A 21,591-nucleotide genomic window follows, 5' to 3' on the forward strand; every position below is an offset into this window, starting at 1 on the left:
ATGATGAAGGAGGAGGAGAAGTAGTAGTAGTAAGTACTAATAGTAGTAGTCGTAGTAGTCGTCATAGTATGGGCGAGAAATACTTGAAAAGCACGAGGCAGTTTCAGTGGCTTCAGTCAGAACTCTTACCGGGATTCCCCTATAGCCCAAGGATGAGGCAGGCGCCACCATGGGAAGCTGTGTTTTGATTTGTGGTCCATCCTCTTCGGTCTCCAGCAGCCATCTGAGCTGAGCCCTTTCTCTTTTACAGACAAGGCTCAGAGGTGGGCTGGGAATGTGCTTTTCTCTTCACTGAGCTGTCCCAATAGCCGATGTCCATATTGTGTCATTCATTCGAGTCAGGCGCAAGACCATGCAGGTCCTCGGGTGGGTGCTGTGGGCGTCCAGGATTAGGTCCTGAATCGTATGACATTTGCCATCCGATGTGAAATTGGGGGTTAAAGCTCTTGGCTTAGAGCCTTAATCCATATCCCACACCACAGAGTCGCGCAGTGTGGTGCTTAGGTTTCAGTGCATTAAGAGAACAGCCACATGAGGCTTGGCAGCGGTGTGTGAGCTGGAGGTCAGAGAGTCTTTGGGGTATTAACAGTAGCCCTCAGTTCCTGGTGCTTGGTCACAGGCACCAAGCCGGAGGTGAGGCCTGCTGAGCAGGAGTCCAGGCTTGCAAAGCTTGCGTGCCTCCTGCCTGAGATAGGGAGGCTGCTCCTTGGGGGTCACCTTGGGGCGAGACTAGAGCTCAGCTTGCTGAGATGACCCAGGTCTCTCCAGGAAGGCTGGGGACACTGGGGCTGCAGGAGGCACTTCGGCTGCTGTTGGCTTTGTTGATTTATCTTGCTGTTTCTGTGGTGAGGCTGATTGGTTACAAATTCAGAGGTTCTCACGTCTTTTTCCAGCTCCCTAGATATTCATTGCAGTGGTTTGTGGCCGTGGTGAGATATCTTCTCACCAAGTGGGTTGAAAAATAGGTGCCTTCCTGGGGGGCATCACTGAGAGCAGGGACAGCTGATCATCCTGCAGCCCTTCCCCCAGCCCATGCCTTTTGCAATTTCCTGCTCTCTACCTCCCACCCACTGAACCCACCTCTTATGTGTTATTTTAAGCCAGAACTCTAGAACGCATCCCTCAAGCAGGAGGGGAATGTGCAGTTGCTCATCAGGAACTTGTCCAGCTTCTGCTGGGCCCCTTCAGTGCCAGGGTGTGCACACTTACACGTGCACACCCCGGGGGGCTGGCAGAGAGTCTGTCTGGTCCTGGATTTTCCTGATGCCCGGGCAGTTTCTTGCCCAGCCCTGGTGGCCCCGTACTCCTGGGAGCTTTCATTAGTCAGGGAGGGGCTCAAGTATTTGAAGATAAAAATTGTGTTTCCTTCCTGAGTTTTGCTTCCCTAAGTTAAACTGCCCTAGTCCTTTTCAGGTGTTTCAGGACAAGAAGTGAAGATTTTTCCGTGGTGGTTTGTTCATCAACATGCATTTTTGGGGGGTTAGAGTGGGACAGCTACTCTGGAGGGCCCTGTGCTGAGCTCTGGGGATCCAAAAAGAACTGCGGTAAAACCTAAGTCCGCTAAAAGCTCGCGCTCACAGGGAGAGGCGCACAGACATGGTCTGGAAATCTGGTACGGCCAGTGCTACACGAGAGAAGCCCAGTCGGAGTGGGGAGGGGGTAGAGGTTACAGGGGCAAGCCTGAAGCACCCCCAGTCTGCTCAGTGGAAGGGGACTTGGTGGTGTGTACAAAGGCAGGCATGGAAAGCTCATCCTACTTCAGACTCAGCATGTGTAGGGGCAGTGACAGTGCCATCGCCCTGCTGGACAGGCTCTGTCTTGTCACCATCCCAATAAAATATGTCTCAGACAATGTACCTCTGTTCTCTTAAGAGGACTTCGGTCCAGGACTTTCTCAGGAAGTGACGTGGCAGGCTTTGGGTAGAGTTCTGTTGCCAGACAAAAATAGACCCTGCTGCACTAAGGAAGCCAGGTCCCAGGGACTGGAGAGGAAGCATCCCGGCCAGTGTGGGGCACCCGGCATGCCAGCTTCTTCCGGAGTGAGCTCTGCACTGACTTGCCTCTCCCTTGCTCTCAAAAGGGAGCTGCCAGCAGGCGTGGGTAGGTGTGAATACATTCTCAAATCAGACATGTTTTGCATGGAAATAAGCTGGGAAATAGGAACATATGCTGTCATGTTCATTAATATGGCACCCAAAACCCTTTGGTAGATGGTGCCCCTGAGAGCCATTCCCGATGTGACACCAGGAGTTGCTGTGTGCATCCCGGGGCGCTGCTCAGGCTGGTCCCTTCTCTGCCCGTGTCCTCTGGCCAGCTGCTCGCTCTCCAGCACCCAGCTCATTTGTCACCTGCTGCCTCTAATCTTTGCAGTTCCCACTCTCTCAGCCCCAGTGCCCTGGGTCGCTGGGTCCGCTCCCCACCTTCTCTGAACTCTGGAGAATCCTGTTGGGCCTGTCTTGCAGCTCATCAAACAGCAGCCCAGCCTGTCTGTAGTGGGTAGGGGTTCTGCTACCCAGAAAGGCGCTGCCATGTGTCTTCTTGTCCCAACATCACTAAATGCGCAGGGCACATTTTGTCGGGTTGCATTTCCTAGTATCACATCATTAATAAGTGGGACCAGGACACTGGAACTGGGCTGGAAAAGCCAGGTGCTGTTCTCCTATGTTCTTCAGGCTAGGAGAATAGAGGAAAGCAGTAAGCACCTTGGCCCTCCTTTCTGGTCTCAGGGAAGAATGAGGAAGAGGAGGCACAATCTCTGGCCTTCCCTCTGCTCAGAGCATTTCCTCTCTAAGATAAGCACTATAGCTCTGATTTTTCGCTGTAGCAGTGCAGATGGATCCTGTCAAGCACAAAGTCAGAGGTTTCAAGTGTGGTTAAATGTGTACCACCTTCATCATTTCTTCTTGAAAGTGTAATGCATTTGAAGTGCTTCTGAATGTGTTGGGCAGTTGATGGGTCAAAAGTATTGACAAAACTAGACTTTTCACTTCAGTGAAAATTTAATAGATGTTGTCTTTTGTTGTTAAGTCACATATTTCTGGAATAACCCCGGGGAATGTGTTAACACAAGCCATTTTTACCAGTAATGGGAGCAGCCTACTTGGGGTGGGGTGGGGTGGGATGGGGCAAGACCCAAAGCCTGACCCCGTAGTCAGTGTTCTGAGAGAGAAGATTCATGGTGAAGCAGTATATGATGGGGGAGTGACAAAAGGATAAAGCCCAAGGACAGTGACATGTGAGGACTGAGGTCCTTCCCAAAAGGAGGGCTAGGACAGGTGTGGAGGTCTTCCCTGGAATTTGGGCATAGGTGGACCTTGGGCTTCCAGTAGGCTGGACCAAATGTGGAAAGCAGGAAACAGACCGAAAGTGGCAGATGAAGGCAGGCCTGCAGGTGTTGGTGCCTCCCCTGCGTGTCTCCGGTCTCCCATGTTGCCATTCTGAGTGCACGTTGGCATGGGGGGGGGTGGGCAAAGCCAAGCTATGTTTCTGGAGCTACTGGATTTAGTAACTAAATTCTTGGACAGATTGACCCGGAAGCCCTGCCAGACCAGCGAGCCTTGCAGTTGGGTCCGTGAGAGGCAGAGCGGCACCCCGGCCCCAGCCCCCCTCACCGCAGCAGGAGTGGTGCCAGCCAGCACACCTGTGTGCTCCAGGGGTGTGCCCTGCACGTGTGCAGGTGTTCCGTTTGCTGGCCTTAGCTGGCCCCGGCCTCACGGCCCAGGACGGCTCCTGGAGCGTGCTTATCCCCGTGGCGACAGCTGCATGCCAGGCCCAAACCAGGGTTTTGTTAGGAACGCAGAAGGGGAGCGTGGCTGCTAGGAGACAAGCAGCTGGCTCCACACAGATTCATCAGAAATGGGAGGAGCTAGGAGTACTTTTAGCTTTCCTGGGTCTTGAAGTTAATTGTTTAAGTTGAGCCTTAAATTTTGACAAGCCCCCAACTCTGAGAAGGGTGTGAAAGTCCTACTTCTGAAACCAAGAACATCATCTTTGCTTCTCTGAAAGACTTCAGTAAAGCAGAACGAGTTCTACAAACACAGGTTTGGGGAGAAAGGGACAAAGAGTCCAGACTGCATGGATCCCTGCAGAAAGTCTGTAGCCACACATAGGAACCAAGATTTGTGTTGTCCAACTCACATGTAAAATTCCTAGTTCTCCAAACTGACACGCTGCCCCTGCTCCATGGAAAGATGGACTCTTGCCAATCAAACATTGCTCCCCTTGGTTACCTGTGGAAAAGGGAACTCAGAGTCTGCACTGAGTGCGGGATGCAGCCCCAGGGTGCTTTGGGAGGCTTTGGTGTGGGCACCAGGCAGCTCCAAATAGAAGTGCAGAATGAGGCGCCTTCCCGGCAGCTGCTGCCTCTGCAGCCAGCGTTCCGAGCAGCAGGAGCTGCACATTGGAGGTCTAGGGTGTTCTGAAAAGTCGAAGAGCAGCAAAAAGAGCCCAGGACTTGGAACGGATGGTCTCAAACTGGTGACCCCAGTCCTCCCGCACCTCGGAGTCTCTGTTTCCACCCCCAGGGGCGGTGATCGGTTTGTGCAGAGCAAATGAGGGGCGGTGCAGTGAAGTCCTGCCTTCGTGGTCTCCCACGAACTGTGACACATGAGAGCATCTTTTTAAACACCACTTAAAAAAAGAATTTGTTTCAACTTATATAATTATGTAATCCATGTTCGCTGTAGAAAATCTGGGAAACAAAAGTATAAGAAGGAAATCACCTGTTACCCCACCACCCACAGTTAACTACTGTTCAGGATTTTTCCATACATGCTCCGGAATCCAGAGTACAAGCTGTTTTATAACCTGCTTTTACACTTCAGGTTTTTTAAGCATGCCTCCGTCTCGCCGAGTTCTTCAAGCTGTTGGGATGCCCACATGGTGCCTTGTGGAGGGAGGTGGCCTGGAGTTTTAAGCAGCCCTTTATTGTTGGCAGTCTTGACCAGCTCTTCCCCATTCTGAGTAATTGTACCTCTTAATTATTTCTGTAGGGCAGTGGTTCTCAAAGAGGCCAGTTGGAGCATGGGCGGGGGGGTGCCTGGCTGGCTCAGTTGGTAGAGCGTGTGACTCTTGATCTTGGGGTCGTGAGTTTGAGCCCCACATTGGGTGCAGAGCTTACTTTTAAAAAATTAATTCCTATTCAAGGAGGCAAGAGATTTTGGCCCTCAGAGGACAATTGGCCATGTCTGCAGATATTTTCCATTGTCACAAGGTGGGGTGGGTAACAGGGCTGGCATCTAGAGGTTGGAGGCTGGGATGCAGTCCCCAGGGAAGCCCCCACCACCCAAGTCACCTGCCCGGTGTGAGTGGGTACAGCTGAGAAGCCCTGCCATAGGGGCGTGTCCTAGCGGGGCCCTGGCCGGGGTGCAGGAATAGATGCTCTTAGTGCTGCTGACTGGTGGAGTCCATCCAAGACGGGGAATGAAGAAAAGCGTGTTCCCTCCATATTGTGGTCTGATGGGCTGGGGTGGGGGGGGGGGGGGGAGTGGGAGGGCTGAGGTGGGCCTGGCCAGCAGGTGGCAGCAGAGACTGTCCACAGAACTGCGGAGCGGGAGGACAAGCCCTGCTAGGGGCTGGCTTACCCTGTCCACCTCTACTCCCCAAGCCCTGGCCCATCCCCCCACAGTGAGATCAGTCGGGGACAGTGACAGCTGTGGAGTGCCTGGGAAACAGAGACCAAGGAGCCCCCACCCTGAGCAGCCCCTACCCCCACTCCTGCCCAGGGCCCCTGTGGTGGGAACCCACCATGGCTCCACAGGGGCCCCACAGGGGCCCCAGGGCTTTCTGTGAGGAACTGAAGGGCTAGGCCCAGTTGGTCTGCCCGAGGCTAGGAGGAAGGGAAGCTGAGGGGAGAGATTTAGGAGACTGTAGGTGCTGGAAGGGGCAGGAGGGTGGCAGAAACCCTCACCAGAGGAGAAACTGGACTGGGGCGGGCAGGATGGGGAGGCATTTTCTTTTGGGGTTCCTGCCCACCCTCCAACTGCCTCCCTCCCCCCCCAACCCAGCATCCACACCTCCCCCACACTGCAGGATGGGGCTGAGCAGAGTGCCAGGCTCCACCCCCCAGGCCCAAATGTCCCTAGATGCTCAGGGTGGAGCTCTGCCACCCTAGAGCTCCTCCCTGTCCCTCCGCACCAGCCCATCCCAGGCCTGCAAGGAAGCCAAGTAGACAGGATGGCAAGGGAGGAGTTCATGGAATGGGACTGGATGGGCACAGCAGGGTGACTGCCTCCTGACTACTGTTCCTTCTTACAGAAAGGGTTGACCTAGGATTTGAGGCCTCCATAGCCTGGCTTCTGGGCACCAGAGCTGCCAAGGGAAGGGGACACACTACTCGGGAGACTCGTGGCAGGCCGAAACCCTAGTTTATTTCAGCATCAGCAACATCTTAGCCATCACAAAAATAAACTCTACCAAGGGCGACAGAAGTCTCTACAGCGAGGCTAAGGGCTCAGCCGCCAAGTGGCGAACATCAGGGGTGCATGGCGGGCACTGCCCGGGCAATAAGTTAGGAAGCAGCGGGGCTGGTGGTGGTGGCAGGTGCAGGCTGGGGCCTCACTTCTGGGCAGGCACCAGGTCATCAATGGCCTGGCCTTGCTCCAGCCGCTGCTCCATCTCAATGAGCAGCTTCACACCATCCACTACCATCTGTACCAGCTCCACCTCCGAGAAGCCCAGGCGGTCTGCGTTGGAGACATCGAAGACGCCACCCACAGCAGCTGTGTCCACACCACCTGGGGAGACAACCAGGTCAGCGGGACTGGGGTGGGGGGCTGCCCCAGAGAGAAGACTGCCTACAACCCCTGCTCCACTCACCTGTGCCTCGTTTCTGAAGCCGCAGCCGCTTGAGCACCTCCGGGAACTTCTCATGCTTGCCCAGGTGGGGCAGCTTGATGTGCACACCAGCCCGCAGGCCTGTGCCCAGATTGGACGGGCAGGTGAGGATGTAACCCAGGTGAGGGTTCCACATGAATTCGTAATTCTTAGACTTGAAGAGTGTTTCAATCTGGAGGTAGAAAAGGTGGGAGAGGTGAGGCCTGGCTGAGAGCCTCCCCCCACCCCCACCCCCAAGGGACTGGCTGGGACCCTTGGACCCAGGGGGACTAATGGGGACACCCACATCCCTGCCTGAGCTCTGGAGCTTGGCCTTGCACCTCCCCCCACCCCCAGCACCAAATCCCACTTGTGCCAGCCCAGCTTGGAGGTGGTCGGGCCTGACCTGGGTGAGGCCATTGCAGAAGCGAGTGAACACCTCCTTCATGTTGCCCCCTTTCTGCATGGAGATGACCCGCAGGTGGTCTTCCTCGTTGATCCACACCAGGAAGGTCTTATTGTCATTGTGCCTGGGGGAGGGGCACAGTCAAGCCTCCTCCTCAAACTATGGTCTCAGGACACATCAGAAAAAAGCTCTGGGGGGGGGGGGGGGTCCCAAACCCCAGGAACTTTCCAGGTCCCTGAGGTGCTCAATCCAGCTGTACCCAGAAGCTGGAGCTGCGGCCAGGACCCCAGCCCGTCCACACTCGGGGTAGGCAGGGAGGCCAGGACACCTCAGGGTACAAAAAGACCCGAGCTGTGCCCCATCCTGCCAGTCATGTGCTGTGCGGCTGAGGTGTGGGGGAGGGGGCGAGGGCCCCACCTAGGAGGCAAGGGGCAGGGGGAAGCGCTGTATCTGGGCGCTGAAGCCGCCCTACGCAGACAGTGGACGCAGGAGGCTGTAAGCCTCCCCCACCCCCAACCCCCACTCCGAAGTGTCTGCGTCACGCAGCACCTGGCAGAGCCCCCGCAGGGAAGGGGACGAGAAAGAAAACAAGGAGCTCCAGCTCCCAAGAGGAGGGTGGAGGAGAGAAGCCAACGACACCCGTCGCCCACTTCTAAGATCTCAGGAGGCCTGGGCCTCCACCCGCTGAGGCCCTTTCACGTACCTGCACGGTCAAGGTCACCTGCGAGGAGGCCCTGGAGGAACCAAACCTCTCTGCGGAACGCGGCCCCTCCCTCTTCCTCCGCGGCGGCGGCGGCGTGGGGGAGGGCCAAAGGGAGGGGGGGGGAGGGGGGCACGCACCAGATGCCGCGGGCGTCCGGCCAGTCACGGGCCATGCCCGAGGCCAGCAGCAAGGGCGACACGGGCTTATCGAAGAGGAAGTGGTCGTCGATGAGCTGCTGCTGCTCGGCCTCCGTCATGCTCTTGAGAGCGTAGTAGCGGCCGGCCAGGTCGCCGTCCAGGCTCGACAGAGCTGCAGAGGGGCACGCTCAGCGGGATACACAGGAGCCCCTGCCCCCACGCCCGCCCAGCTTTGTCGGCGGTCCGGGACAGCGACCCTCGCTGGGCCCCAGGCCGCCGTAGGCACGGGGCTGGGCCTCCGTCCGTCCCCTCCCCGGGAAACCGGACACGGCGCGCAGATAAGAGCATGGCAGCGGCGGCTCGGGTGACGGGGGTGACGGATAAACAACAAGCCGGACGGGGACGGGAGGAGGGGCGAGGGAGGGGCAACCGGCCGGCCTGACCCCTACCTTCCACCGCGAGCTTCTCGATGGCGCGGCGCTCCCCACGGCTGCAGTGCGGGGGGAGGCAAAAGCCGCGGATGCTGCGACCCGTGCGCACCCGCGAGCTCAGCACGTAGTTGGAATCCAGATCGTCGCCGCCCTGGGGGCGGAGCGGGGGTGAGCGCCGAGAGACCCCTCCCCAGCCCGCCCCGCCACCCGGGGCCGCCCCGCACCTGCAAGTTGTCTGGGTTGAGGTCGGTCTTGTGCTCGTCGCTGGGCTTGTAGCCGCCGTGCCGGTCCTCGATGATGGGGTCAAAGAGCTCCTTGAACACGTCATACGACTCCTCGTCGCCTGCCACGCAGCCCACGGTCATGATGTAGGGGTGGCCTGGGGGGACGCGGAATGGGGGCAGTGACGTCACTGGCAGGCCTAAGCGAGCCCCTCAGGACTCTGCGGCTCCGCCCGGGAAGGGGGCGCCGGAACCCTGGCCTGAGCGGGGTTCTGGGGGAGGCGCTGGACCCTAGCCCCGGGGGATGTCTTGCGGATCGGGAACCCGCACCCAGACCCCAGGACCAGGGTGCGCGTACCGGGGTTGTCGACGCCGGTCTGGATGACGTCGTCCAGCGTGAAGCCGCTTGGCGTGCTCTTGGCGCGCAGCTCCGCGTACAGCTCGGGGGTCAGCACCTTGGCCATGTGGTTGTTGTGGCCGCTGAGGTCGGGGAACTCGTCCTCGGCCGGGAAGCGCAGCTTCACCGTGTTGTGGCTGTTGGAGAAGGGCATGGCGGCGGCGGGCGGCAGGCTGCGGGGAGATTCGGGGGTCAGGGAAGGCCCGGCTCACCGGGCCCCCCAGGGACGTGCAGGCCACCCAGGGCCTCGCTGCCCCGGCTCCTGGTCACCCTGGGACGCGGCCAAGGTCAGCAGGGTCCGCAGCGCGCGCGGGGCGCTCCCGCACCGCCCAGGACCCCGGGCCCAGCCGGCGCGCGCTCCAGGCGGCGGACCCCGGCGTGCGTGACTCTGCGGCCCACAAGCCCCTTCGTGCGCAGCGCCCCCGCCCCAGCGCCGAGGCGGCCGCTGCCGGCCCTCCGGCCCACTCACCGGGTGGCCGGGCGGGGCAGGGGCACTCGGTCCGTCGGCAGCTCCGGGCGCGGCGCAGGCAAACAGCGGCGGCTCCGCGCTCCCGCGGCTCTTAAGGGGCGCGACGCGGGCCGCCCATTGGCCAGTATTTATAGCCCATTCATTCCATTGGCCCGCGCTGCGGGGTGGTGCCGCCGCTTTGTCCGCCACCCGCAGCCCCTGACAAACCCCCCCCCCAAGGCCGCCCACCTCTGCTGTCCCCTCGCCGGGACCCCGCGCAGCCCGCCTACCGCGCCCGGCGCCTGCCCAGGACCCCGCAGCCGAACCCTCAGGCCCTTGGACGTCCTCGAAGTTCCCTCCCACGCTGCTTCTGGGCGGGAAACTGAGGCAGGAGAGCCGCTGGGCACTTGAAGACTCTCAGGCTCATCTGCAGCCGGGCTCTGGCCTTCCCTGGTCCCGCCGGTCCCCGCGGCGGTCGCGACGAGGGTCCAGGCGTGAACGTCCCGGGCTCCCGCAGCAGGTACTAACCCCTCCCCAACCCCACCCCTGCCTGGTCCGAGCTGGCCAGGAGCCGCTGACCTTCCTCAAGGTGCCCGCGGGCATCTCCCGAGCGATCTTGGTGCAGAGCGAAGGCGCGCGGGAGGCGCAGACTGGCTACGGTCCAGCGGGGCGGCACCCGCGGTGCTTTGACCTTGGGCAAGTCCCCCGACTCTGGGGGACCCGAGCCAGAGACCCCAGGGCCCAGACCTTCCTGGTAGATGAGAGAACAATGTGGCGCTGGGAGACCGCTGGGGAGTGCACAGTCTCAGAGTCTCCAGACCCCAGCCTTATACCCTTTCCACCCGGGACAGGTTCATCTCACCACCCCACCCCCAAAGGCAGTCCCCAGAGACTTTCAGTAAAGATGGGAAGAAACACTAACAAACAATAAGCATGTGTGAGATTTAAAAAAAAAAAAAAAAAAAAACCACCTCACTAAAAATCAGAATCATCCAAATTAAAACAACAAGGACTATACCTTCCTTCCACTGCCCCCAGTACACCCAGATGGCAAAAATGTGAAAGATTGACACCAGCCAGTGTTGGCTACGGGTTGGAATGTGGAGAAACAGGCATTCACACACTGCCTGAAACTGCGAACTGCTACATCCTTTTTGGAAAGTAATTTGGCAGTATCTATTAAAATTAAAAATGCTTGTACTCCATGACCCAGCAATCCACCTTCTAGGAATCCAGCCTGTACAAAGGACAGTCTCATTTCTCTTTGCAGATAGAGATGTGTGGTGGGAAAAACATACAAATGAACCTGGATAGAACTCGATGCCCATCACTTGGGGATTGGCCCGAGGTAGGGAGGCATGTCCCCAGCGTGAAGTATTACACAGCTATTTTAAAAAAGGAGTGAGACCCCTAGTCACTGAGCCACCAGCAAGGACTCAGCAGCCTCCCCCTTACCCCCCTCACCTCTTGAAGATCCACCTGCCTTCTCCCACGGGGCCTTCGGCAGGCCATTTCCACCAAGGAAAGGGGGATCCTATCCTATGTCTGCTATCCAGAACCTCCACACTTCTGAACCCCTTGCTAATGCAAATAAGAGTGATGATCTGCTCCCTGCTGGCACTGAGGATCATATCCATATGAGAATTCAACAGAGAAATGGCAGGAAAACCCTTACTACTTCCAAGTCACTGATGATTACAATAAAAAGAAACTAATGAAGGTGTTTAAGAGGAAACTTGCCTACAATAGTGATGTAATGAGCATCCAGAATATGGAGAAGTAATTCAGCTGCAGGGTGACCAGTGCACGACCATACGCCAGTTCCTCATAGAGACTGGACTGACTAAGGAGAACTAGCTGAATTTGCATGGTTGTGGTTGTTGTTGTTAATCGTTCTTTAAGTAATCTCAGCCTGAAATGTGGGACTCAAACTCACAACCCCGAGATCAAGAGTCTCATGCTCCACTGATGGAGCCAGCCAGGCGCCCAGTTTCATGGGTTTTAAGTGCTTTTGATTCACTGAAGCTTAAGTGAGGATTTCCTTGCAATGAGTAGAATTTCCCTTCTGTTCCCTGTCATAAGTTTAAAAACCTCACGGCTTACCTAATGTAACCATGGAGGTCTGCTTTTAGCTTGGAGTAGTGTTAATTCCTTCATGCAGTCAGATGAAGAGAAAGGGGCGCCTGGGTGGCTCAGTCGGTTAAGCCTCTGACTCTTTTTTTTTTAAGATTTTATTTATTTATTTATTTGAGAGAGAGAGAGAGAGAAACAGCATGAGAGGGGATAGGGTCAGAGGGAGAAGCAGGCTCCCCGCCGAGCCGGGAGCCCGATGTGGGACTCGATCCCGGGACTCCAGGATCATGACCTGAGCCGAAGGCAGTCGCTTAACCAACTGAGCCACCCAGGCGCCCAAGCCTCTGACTCTTGATTTCAGCTCAGGTCATGATCTGAGGGTCTTGTGATAAAGCACCAAGACGAGACAGGCTCCGTGCACACAGCATGGAGTCTGCTTGAGATTCTCTCTCCCTCTCCCTCTGCCCTTCCCCCACTCACGCTGTCTCTCTAAATAAATAAATTAAATCTTTATTTTTTTAAAATTTATTTATTTAAGAGAGAAAGAGAACGAATGGTGGGGAGGGGGGGCAGAGGGAGAGAGAGAGAAGCAGACTCCCCACTGAGCAGGAAGCCTAATGTGGGACTCGATCCCAGGACTCTGAGATCATAACCTGAGCTGAAGGCAGACACTTAACCAACTGAGCCACTCAGGCGCCCCAGTAAATAAAATCTTAAATAAAAAAAAAAAGAGAAGAAAAAAGAAGTGAATTGGAGCTTATGTGTCAATGTCCACCATGCATTCATTGTTCTGTGAATAAAGCAAGAAAGGAGAAGCCCTTAGCTCTGTGTATGTTTCACAGAATCCCTCCAGGAATGCACAGTGAGCACTGCAGGCAGCAAGGTGAACATCACGCTGCTGCTGGAAGGCTGGCCATGAGCAAGCAGCCACGGGAACCAGAAGGAAATACTGTCAGGATCTGGGAGAAGATGGGTGCCGCTGGGGTGGGGGCAGGGCAGAGGCAGCGCGAGGAATTCCAGTGTCTGGTGCCTCTGGGGAATGGGCACTGGAGCAAAGACCCAAAGGAGGAGCAAGTCCCTTCACCTCTGCCTTCATGCACATCAAAGGGTGCGGAGTCTCGATAGGCAGTCCCTGTGCTTACCACACATGAGACTCCTGCCTCTTCTCTCGCTCACCTGAGCATGCTTTGACTTGTTCTCAGTTGGCATTTTCTTAAGCACATAAAACAAACCAAAGCAAAAAGGCAAATGGCCCTGGGCTGCCCAGATAGCAGGTGTCCCTTAAGCCTGGAATTTCTGCACACTGTGCTCCCTGCAGCCCCTTCCTCCAATTTTAGAAATAATCCACAGTTGCCCTCTTCACCTCCCCACCTCCAAAAGCCTGATGGGCTCAAGTTTCTGTTTCTGGAAATCTGGAGGCCAACTTGGCTTTCAGACATGGGGAGAGGGGCACTCAGGGCTTCCCCTTTGTCTTCAGCCTCTGCAGCTTCCCAGAAGAACCCCCCTCCACCCTCAGGCCACTAAGGGCCTGACCTGCTGGGTGGAAGGAGGGTAGGTCCTGCTGCCCTCTCCTTCCTCAAGCATAGCCCACACTGGAGAGGGGAGGTCCTTGCTAAAGGTCAGGCCTGGGTGATAACTCCTGCCGGAGGCTCCAGCAATCCTCAGCATTCTGACATGGGTGTTTTATCCATTTTGCAGAGAAGCAAAGGACGATCAGAAGGTGGGTGACAGAAGAGACAGGTCAGAGGTCCAGCAAACCCTCAGTGGTCCGGGAGTGCTTGGCCGTGGGCGAACTTAACCTGGAGCCCATCTTGGGGACCCCTGGGGCAGGCCAAGCCTAGGCTGGACTAGATTGACAGCATGGATGGTCAACAGACAGCATTGTGATGGGGGAAGGAGAGGAGATCTTCAAGGCCTTTAGACCCAAATGTCCGGGCGGTCCCCTACCAGGCAGGGACTGCTTGGGAGCCTGGGTGATCCCAGAGCAGAGGAGCAAGGGGTGGGGAGGCCTGGATGGTGCCAGCCTCCACCACAGTTAGAATAACATTGCCCCAGTGACCTAGCCCTTGCCTGTGGACCCTCCATTTCCCCCAGGGCCCAATGAGCCGGTTTGGCAGCGTCTGGGCAAGAAGCTGGGTGACATCACCCAACCAGTTTACGGTCCAGGTTCCTCAGAAAGCACACCTGGTTGCACATTAACCAGCTGGCCCTGGAGGGGGAGGGGAGCTTCAATGGAGTCCCCAGCTTTTCATCCATCGAACTGAGCCTGCCCAGTGGGGCTGCAGCTTTGGGCTTGCAGAGGTAGGCCAGGTGGGACGGCCAAGCAGGGGACCAGAGGTCATTCCCAGAGTCTGTCCTCAGAAGGCAGTCAGGGTATGGGGTGCCTGGTTGGCTCAGTGGATAGAGCATGCAACTCTTGATCTTGGGGTTATGAGTTTGAGCTGCATGTTGTGTGTAGAGATTATTTAAAAATAAAATCTTTTGGGGCGCCTGTGTGGCTCAGTTGGTTGGGCGACTGCCTTCAGCTCAGGTCATGATCCTGGAGTCCCGGGATCGAGTCCCGCATCGGGCTCCCTGCTCAGCAGGGAGTCTGCTTCTCCCTCTGACCCTCCCCCGTCTCATGTGCTCTCTCTCATTCTCTCTCTCTCAAATAAATAAATAAAATCTTAAAAAAATAAATAAATAAAAATAAAATCTTTTTTTTAAAGATTTTATTTATTTATTTGAGAGAGAGAGAATGAGAGAGAGAGAGAGAGCACATGAGAGGGGGGAGGGTCAGAGGGAGCAGCAGGCTCCCCGCCGAGCAGGGAGCCCGATGTGGGACTCGATCCCAGGACTCCAGGATCATGACCTGAGCTGAAGGCAGTCGCTTAACCAACTGAGCCATTCAGGCGCCCAAAAATAAAATCTTTTTAAAAAGAAGGCAGTCAGGGTGGGCAATTCTTCCTCCTGGTGCCCTGTCCCTGGGTTCTGAAGAACCACAGGGGAAGTTGGTTGGAGAGGGGTGGGAGCTGCTTTGGGGTCACAGAGCACTATGAGGCAGGAGGCTGGACTAGTCAGAGAGGGGAGGACCTCGGGTCACCTGATCCCTGTCAGGTGCAGACTCCCCCAGTGGGCATCTTCAGCTTCTCCCTTTTCCCCAGGGTGACTCTGACCCTTTTCTCCAGGGTCTTTTTCCTGCCTGTTCTCACCTTTATTCAAATCTACCATTGGTTCTCTGAAGTCAGATTTACTGGCTTTAAATCCCAGTCCCACTTTGGCCCCATTGGCTATGCGACCTTAGGCAACTACCTAACCTGTTTTTGTTTTTGTTTTTTTAAAGATTTTATTTATTTATTTGCAAGAGAGAATGAGAGACAGAGAGCACGAGAGGGAGGAGGGTCAGAGGGAGAAGCAGACTCCCCGCCGAGCAGGGAGCCCGATGCGGGACTCGATCCTGGGACTCCAGGATCATGACCTGAGCCGAAGGCAGTCGCTTAACCAACTGAGCCACCCAGGCGCCCTACCTAACCTCTCTGAATCTGAGTTTTCCCATCTGTAAAGTGATCCCCCCACCCCTACCCCTGCTCCATAGGATTGTGGAGAGAGTTTAATACAATGACACTTAGCTGGGCTTATATAGAATCGGTTCTTTTTAAGAGAGCCCCAATATACAAACTCTGCCCGAGGCAAGGTGCCCACCTAACCTGAGTAGTCAGCTGGAGCTTGGGGGAAGCTGGTGCTTTGAGGACGCAGACTAAGGGCTGGGGCAGGCTCAGATGGAGCAGATGGGCAATCTGGGTAGGCTGCCTGGAGGAGGAGGCACTGAAGAAGCTGGCCAGCCAGGCACGAACAGAGAGGCAAGTGGGAAGTTGGGACCACAGGAAACCACTGCGGAGTCACCAAGTCCTAATTTAGGCTCTTAGTAGGCGCCCAACCCCAGCTCCATACTGCAGCTGAGAGGCTGGGGAAGAGGAACCCCCAGAAGTGGAAAGTTGAAATCTCCCAGGGGAGCAATTAGGGGGTGATTCAGTCAGGTGCATCACCAAAGGAGCGAAGCAGATCACCTGGAACAGAGGCTGGCAAGCCATAGATGGGGCTGGCTTGTGTCAATGTTGAGAGCAAGAGGCAGCGAGGCTATGATGAGCCACACAGGCAGCTGGTGGCCAGAGTGCTGGCCCCAGAGGAACATGAACCCACAGGGAATGGCAGGCCACCTAAGTCCCCTTACCTTTTTACCCCCCAGGGAGGTTCCCAAACCCAGGCCCAGCCAGGACAGAGGCATGGTAGGGGCAGGGTAGGGGTGGTGGAGCTGAGGCCAGGCACTGGTTTCTACCATGGACTCTGAGGGGCCCATGGCAAGGGCCACAGATACTGTGGCAGTCCTGGCCCCAGAAGAGAGAGAGCTCAGAGTGCCCCAAGGGCCGGCTGGCTCTGCAGGGGCCTGGCCACTCCCATTTTGCCAGGCTGGAGCAATCTGGGCCTGGGGTGTGGCCCAGGGTCATTGCTAGCTGGCGCTGGTTTAGGGCCCAGAGTTAGCTCCTGGGTAGCAGGGGTGGGCTGGAGAGTCCCTATCCCCTTTCGGGTCCCCAGGGCTAACACGACAAGCCCTGGTTGCTGGGAGCTGGGTGACGGAGGAAGGCATTCCATATCCCCTGTTGTCCTTCCCTCCCCCACACACACCCTGTACGGAGGAACTGGCTCTGAGTCAGCCCTGCTGAGACGGAAACAGGGCTGCCGCTTCCCTTTTTTGCCCTTGTCTTCCCGCTGCCCTTCCCCCAGTCCCCTGCTCAGGCTGCTCACCTGGCCCTCACCGACCCCAACGGGAGCCCAGTTCCTGCATCTCACCACCCCTAACCTCCCCCCGAAGTGGAGAATGTGCCCCGCATGGGAGGCAGGGCCTGGCCTAAGGCCACTTGGGCAGCCCTTCCGGCCAGAGACTTCTGGGACAGCCCTCCGATCTGCAATTTCACTTTCTGGAATTCACCCTGGGGCCCAGTCTGCGATGGTCCCGGAGTGGTTTGCGGTGACAGCATGTCCGAGGCAAAGCGTCCTCGGAGGGCTCGGGCACAGAGCTCCGGGGCTGTCGAGAAGGGTGCGTTACGGTGCCCAGCCCCCGTCCCCGCCCACAGCAGCCGGCCGAGCGGACGCGGGAACTCCTCGTTTGTCCTTTGCACGAGCTTGTCTAAGCGGGCAGGCAGCAGCGGCCCGAAAGCCGCCCCGGGGCGCGCTCCGCAGCGGGGGGGGCTGCCCGCGGGTCCCGGCATCCCGCGCGGGGGGTGGGGCGCCGCGGGGCGCGTGACGCCATCGCTGGGCGCCAGGCCGGCGCCGGAAGTGCGGAGCCGCTGTCGCGGCGCCACGTGCGGAGCGCGGGGAGTGGGACCCGGCCGCGCGTGGCGGGTGAGACTCCGCGCGGCCCCCGCCCTGGGCCGCCGGGCCGGGCGCACCCGCACCCCTTCCGGAGGGCCCTTACCTGTCCTGCATCCCCGTTGCCGCCCGGCCCCCTGGAAGCCCGTGTGCGGGGAGACTGGGGAGGGGGGACTCCGCGGAATGGAGCCCGGCATGGAGGCGGTAGCACAGACCGCCGGCCGCTGCCCCGCCGGCGCCGGCTCCTCATCTCGCACCTGGAGCGTGGGAGCCAGCCTCCTGGTCTCCTGGTCTCCTGGTCTTGGCTTGGTGGGAAATCTTGGGCCCGTCCTCTGCCCTGGCCCCGCTTCTGTGATTTGGGCTGGTGACTTGTGTCTTAGGACCCAGACCAAGGAGGGCTTAACATGTCAGGCCAGGGTGCAGCCAGGGACACCGCGTGGGTGCTGGGCCTCTCAGCCCTCTACCCAGATTCCAGGTGCACCCTCCTGGCACCTTTACACGCTCATGCTGGCGCGCTTCCTCCCAGGTCCCAGGCACCTGCCAGACAGCAACACCATGAGCTTCGTGGCGTATGAGGAGCTGATCAAGGAGGGTGATACGGCCATCCTGTCACTGGGCCATGGTGCGATGGTAGCAGTGCGTGTGCAGCGTGGGGCACAGACCCAGACCCGGCATGGTGTCCTGCGGCACTCAGTAGACCTCATCGGCCGCCCCTTCGGCTCCAAGGTGACCTGTGGCCGAGGGGGCTGGGTGTACGTGCTGCACCCCACGCCTGAGCTCTGGACACTGAACCTGCCACACCGCACCCAGATTCTCTACTCCACCGACATTGCTCTGCTCACCATGATGCTGGAGCTTCGGCCTGGTTCTGTGGTCTGTGAATCCGGTGAGTTCTTTGGGCTACCTCAGTTCTAATTCTGAAAAGTTGACCTGAAGGTGGAGATCAGACCCAACATCCAGACAGCCTCCAGCCTGCCCTCCCAGAGGACAGGCGGCATGGTTGCTCAGCCTCTCTTTTGCCGGGAGGTTTCTGGGGAGCTGACCACAGGGAGTGAGAAGCAGCAGATCTGGTCGAGAGTTGATGGTGCGGGACCAGCGATTCCCTCCTGGGGAGCTGGTGTTCAGTGAGAGTCCTGCCTGCCTTGGTGGGGCAGGGCCAGAGTGCCACTCGGCTCTGGCCTAGGCGCTGACTGCCGTTCCCTACCTTTTTGCTGACGGGGCTGAGAGTTGCCCCTTCCTGGAGGGAGGCCAGGGCTGCTCTGAGGTGCTCATTGTAGGTGGGGAGACTGCCTCAAGCTCACCCTTGGCCAGCACCACTGTCACTGAGTCCAAGGCCTGAGGTCGGTCCTGGCTCTTAGACACGCACATGCATACACACGGGTGCTGGGGCCGCCTGGGATGGAGATTGAAGCATACAGCCCAGCCAAGAGCAGCCCAGCCCACATGCACCTAGGTTTCCAGCATGTTCCTCATGGGCTGCGCAGCAGGGCTCCAAGGTTACGAAGAGTTCCCAACATCACTGCTTCCAACTTTCTGAGGACTTCAAGGCCATTTGTTCCTCTCCATGTGGGCAGTTGGATGGTTCCTGTTACCCAACCAAACGCTTTGAAATGGGAAGAGTCAGATGCATAACCTGGGCTGTGGGTCAGACGGTGGGCAGGGGCTGGGCAGGGGCCAACTGCTCAGCCACAGGGGCATGGGGTGCAGGTGGCGGATGGACTGCAAGACTTCAAGACGGCGCCATCCCCTGCTACTGTCTGTGTAGGGGGCATGCTTCTGGGCTCTGGTGTTCCAGCTCCCAGTCTAGGAACTGTGGGTCCAGCCGTGAACAAGACAGGCCGGGTTTTTGCTTCCCTGAGCAGATAGTAAGCCCAGTGTCACCGGTTCCGTGCTGTTGATTGCTGTGAGGCTGGTAAAACAGGGCTACGTGTTTGAGGGTGACTCCCAGGGGTCCCTTCAGCTAGGTTGGTCAGGGAAGACCTCTGACAAGGGGACGTTCAGCTGGGAATGATGAGTAGGAGGCACTACCAAGAGCCAAGGGAGAGTGTCCCCCCAAGGGCGAGCCGTGCAAAGGCCCTGAGTAGGGGCCCAGCAAGGAGGCCAGTGTGGCAGGAGCAGGCAGTGAGGTCAGGAGGAAACAGGCACAGCTCAGAGGGCCGTCAGAGGTCTGACTCTGCTGTGTTTGAGGCAGGATGGAAGGCAGCTGGCCCGTCTGGTGGTGGTTACAAAGCCAGGAGGGAGGGCCCAGGCAGTGTGGTGGCAGGGTGGGGATGCGGGGGAAGACACAAGTTCCCAGTGGATCGAATGTGGGGTGGAGCAGAGAGTCGAGGGCACCTCTGGGGTGCCTGTCTGAGCTCTGGGTGTCGCTGACTGGGCCGGGAAAGGCTTGGCAGGGAGGGGTTTGGGATTGGAGCGGATCCAGCTTTGCCCTTGTTCATGCCGAGCGAGCGCTGGTTGGCTGTTGAGGGGAGGTGGTGTGCGTGCACTGGACACTAGTAGAGGAGTCGGGACATGGCTTTGGGGAGTGTTCATCAAGACTGGCACTGGAAACCGCGGGGTGAGGGGAGGTCGTGGCGGGGGCGGAGACACAGCCCCGCTGGGCGCTGCCAGGTGGGAAGTCAAGCAGGGGGCGGCTGAAGGCAGCTGAGGAGTGGCCAGTGCAGTTGGAAGAGAACTGGGGGACGATGACACGGGAGACTGGAGCTGTGTGGCTGGCTGGTTGCCATGTCACGGCACCGTGAGGCTGCGCAGAGCGAGGGCAGGGCTGCCCCACCCTCTCACCCTGTGTGGTGGAGGCAGGTGAGGGGCAGGGCGGGCAGACCGACCTAAGTGGGCCAGGAGCTCAGGGGGAGGGGGCTCAGGACCAGCCACCAGGTGGAGGGTTGGGGACAGGCCCAACCTGCTGCCCCCTCTGCTCTGTCTAGACCCTACGGGGCCTCTGGCGCTGGGATTGGGCAGGGCTTCCACTCTCCCCCCGGGCCCACAGCAGACTCAGGAAATAAACCCCAGGTGGTCCTGTCCCCACCCAGGCCCAGTGCAGCCCCAGCTAACCAGACCCTGGGCAGCCGGGACCTGGCGGGCAGCTCTGGGAGTGATTGCACATGAGTAACCGGGATCGTCTGTCCCCGTGGGCCCTGTGTGGGTCTTTCCAGGATGAGGGTGGAGTTGTTTCTTGAGTGTCACAGCGTCCTGCCTGACACCCGTCCTGTCCCGCCAGGCACTGGCAGCGGCTCCGTGTCCCACGCCATCATCCGCACCATCGCGCCCACGGGCCACCTGCACACCGTGGAGTTCCACCAGCAGCGGGCGGAGAAGGCTCGGGAGGAGTTCCAGGAGCATCGAGTGGGCCGCTGGGTGACGGTGCGCAACCAGGACGTGTGCCGCAGCGGCTTTGGTGTGAGCCACGTGGCAGATGCTGTTTTCCTGGACATCCCGTCTCCTTGGGAGGCTGTGGGCCATGCCTGGGATGCCCTCAAGGTTGAAGGTACAGTGGGGGTTCTGGTGCGGCCCTGGGGACTGAGCTCCTGGGCTCGGCCTTGGGTGTGGGTCACCTGAAGCCCAGAGGGGTCAGAAATCACTGGGCCGCACAGCCTGGCTAGGCCAGGACCCCTTTTGGCCCCAAATCGGGGTGGGTCAGGCTGGCCGAGGACTCACGGGAAGTCAACCCGTGAGAGGGTGAGGTTGGGAGGAGTAAGATCTGGGGAGAAGGCGGCTCCAGCTGAGCCCCTGCTCCTTGGCCTTGCCCCGCTCGCCCCCGGATGTGGGAGATGTCTGCGTTCCCTGGGGAACGTAGCGGCTCCATGTCAGTGAGAGGGGGGACCCATATGCCACGAGACATTTTAGAGGTTGGAGGTCAGCCCCTAACCTCAGCCCTTGCCAGCAGAGTCTCCCTTCCCCCCAGCCACAAGTCAGCAAACCGGCCTCTTTTAGGGAAGATGCTGGATGTGGAGGCGGGAAGGAGGCGGGAAGGTTGGCTCTTTGCCAGGGAGTCGCTGGTGAGGCCCTGGGTTTTTCCCTTTTCTGGAGAAGGAGCCAGCCCAGGCAGCCAGGGCCCCTTCCCCCGTCCCCGCTGAGCAGTGCAGCCGGGGAGGGCAGAGAGGGAGCCCAGGGTGCCCCAGGGGAAGGGCTGCCCCTCCCAAAGACAGGTGCCAAGGCGCTTCTCCAAGAGCGAAGCACTCTGGGCAACGGCTCCCAGTGGGTCCCGTCGTGTCCCTGGGCTCTGCCACGGTGGGCCCCGCTTCCCTACACCTCCATGCCTTCCGGCTTTGCCCCCAGACACTGCAGGCCTGGGTACCAGTCCCACGGAGGCCGGAGCCAACCGCCCAGCCTGGGCCAAGGGCAGGGGGTCACACTCCCAGGCCTTCCTCCTGTTGCCAAGGTTCCTTCCTGGTGGCTAACCCCCGGGGAGCCGCGCCATCTGTCGTCTCCATTCCCCGTGTTCCTCTAAGCCCCCTCCTTTGCGGTGTTGCTGTGTCTGCTCGTTTTGGTCCCAGAGGTTCCCAACTTACTTGTGGGCCTTGCATTTTCCAGTGGCTCGCCTGCTTGCTCTGTGAACCTGACCCCAGGCTCTGTCCCTCACCGGGTGGGGCCTGTTTTCCTAGCAGTATGCGTAGGGG

At 58.6% G+C, this 21,591-nt stretch overlaps 2 protein-coding genes and 1 pseudogene across 4 annotated transcripts in view; 2 read left to right on the forward strand and 1 right to left on the reverse strand.

Annotated features, from left to right (window-relative positions):
• Positions 1–6,348: 6,348 nt before the first annotated feature.
• CKB (creatine kinase B) lies at positions 6,349–9,262 on the reverse strand. Its single transcript, XM_045901582.3, has 7 exons — positions 9,070–9,262; positions 8,715–8,869; positions 8,509–8,641; positions 8,060–8,231; positions 7,220–7,343; positions 6,817–7,006; positions 6,349–6,734 (listed from the first exon to the last, which is right to left on the reverse strand). The coding sequence occupies exons 1-7, from the start codon at positions 9,260–9,262 to the stop codon at positions 6,556–6,558; spliced, it is 1,146 nt and encodes a 381-aa protein (XP_045757538.1). The 3' UTR covers positions 6,349–6,555.
• A 13-nt stretch (positions 9,263–9,275) lies between these two features.
• LOC129046578 (eukaryotic translation initiation factor 1-like) lies at positions 9,276–13,842 on the forward strand (annotated as a pseudogene).
• A 2,718-nt stretch (positions 13,843–16,560) lies between these two features.
• Positions 16,561–21,591, forward strand: part of TRMT61A (tRNA methyltransferase 61A) — a 36,105-nt gene continuing 31,074 nt past the window's right edge. The window contains exons 1-3 of one of the 3 annotated variants that reach the window (XR_010405341.1): positions 16,561–16,703; positions 17,502–17,861; positions 20,193–20,459. Coding sequence is in view for 2 of the 3 variants with exons in the window: in XM_045901588.3 (XP_045757544.1) it covers positions 16,643–16,703; positions 17,502–17,861; positions 20,193–20,459 (688 nt within the window). In the remaining variant the exon portion in view is untranslated. Of the gene's footprint in view, positions 16,704–16,872; positions 17,009–17,501; positions 17,862–20,192; positions 20,460–21,591 lie in introns of those variants that run through there. The other 2 variants (XM_045901588.3, XM_045901590.3) reach the window with 2 other exon arrangements.

Source organism: Mirounga angustirostris, unplaced genomic scaffold (genome assembly GCF_029215605.1).
Source record: "Mirounga angustirostris isolate CCGP_5_RB_7025 unplaced genomic scaffold, mMirAng1.0.hap1 SCAF_9, whole genome shotgun sequence".
In the NCBI taxonomy this organism is placed as follows: domain Eukaryota; kingdom Metazoa; phylum Chordata; class Mammalia; order Carnivora; family Phocidae; genus Mirounga; species Mirounga angustirostris.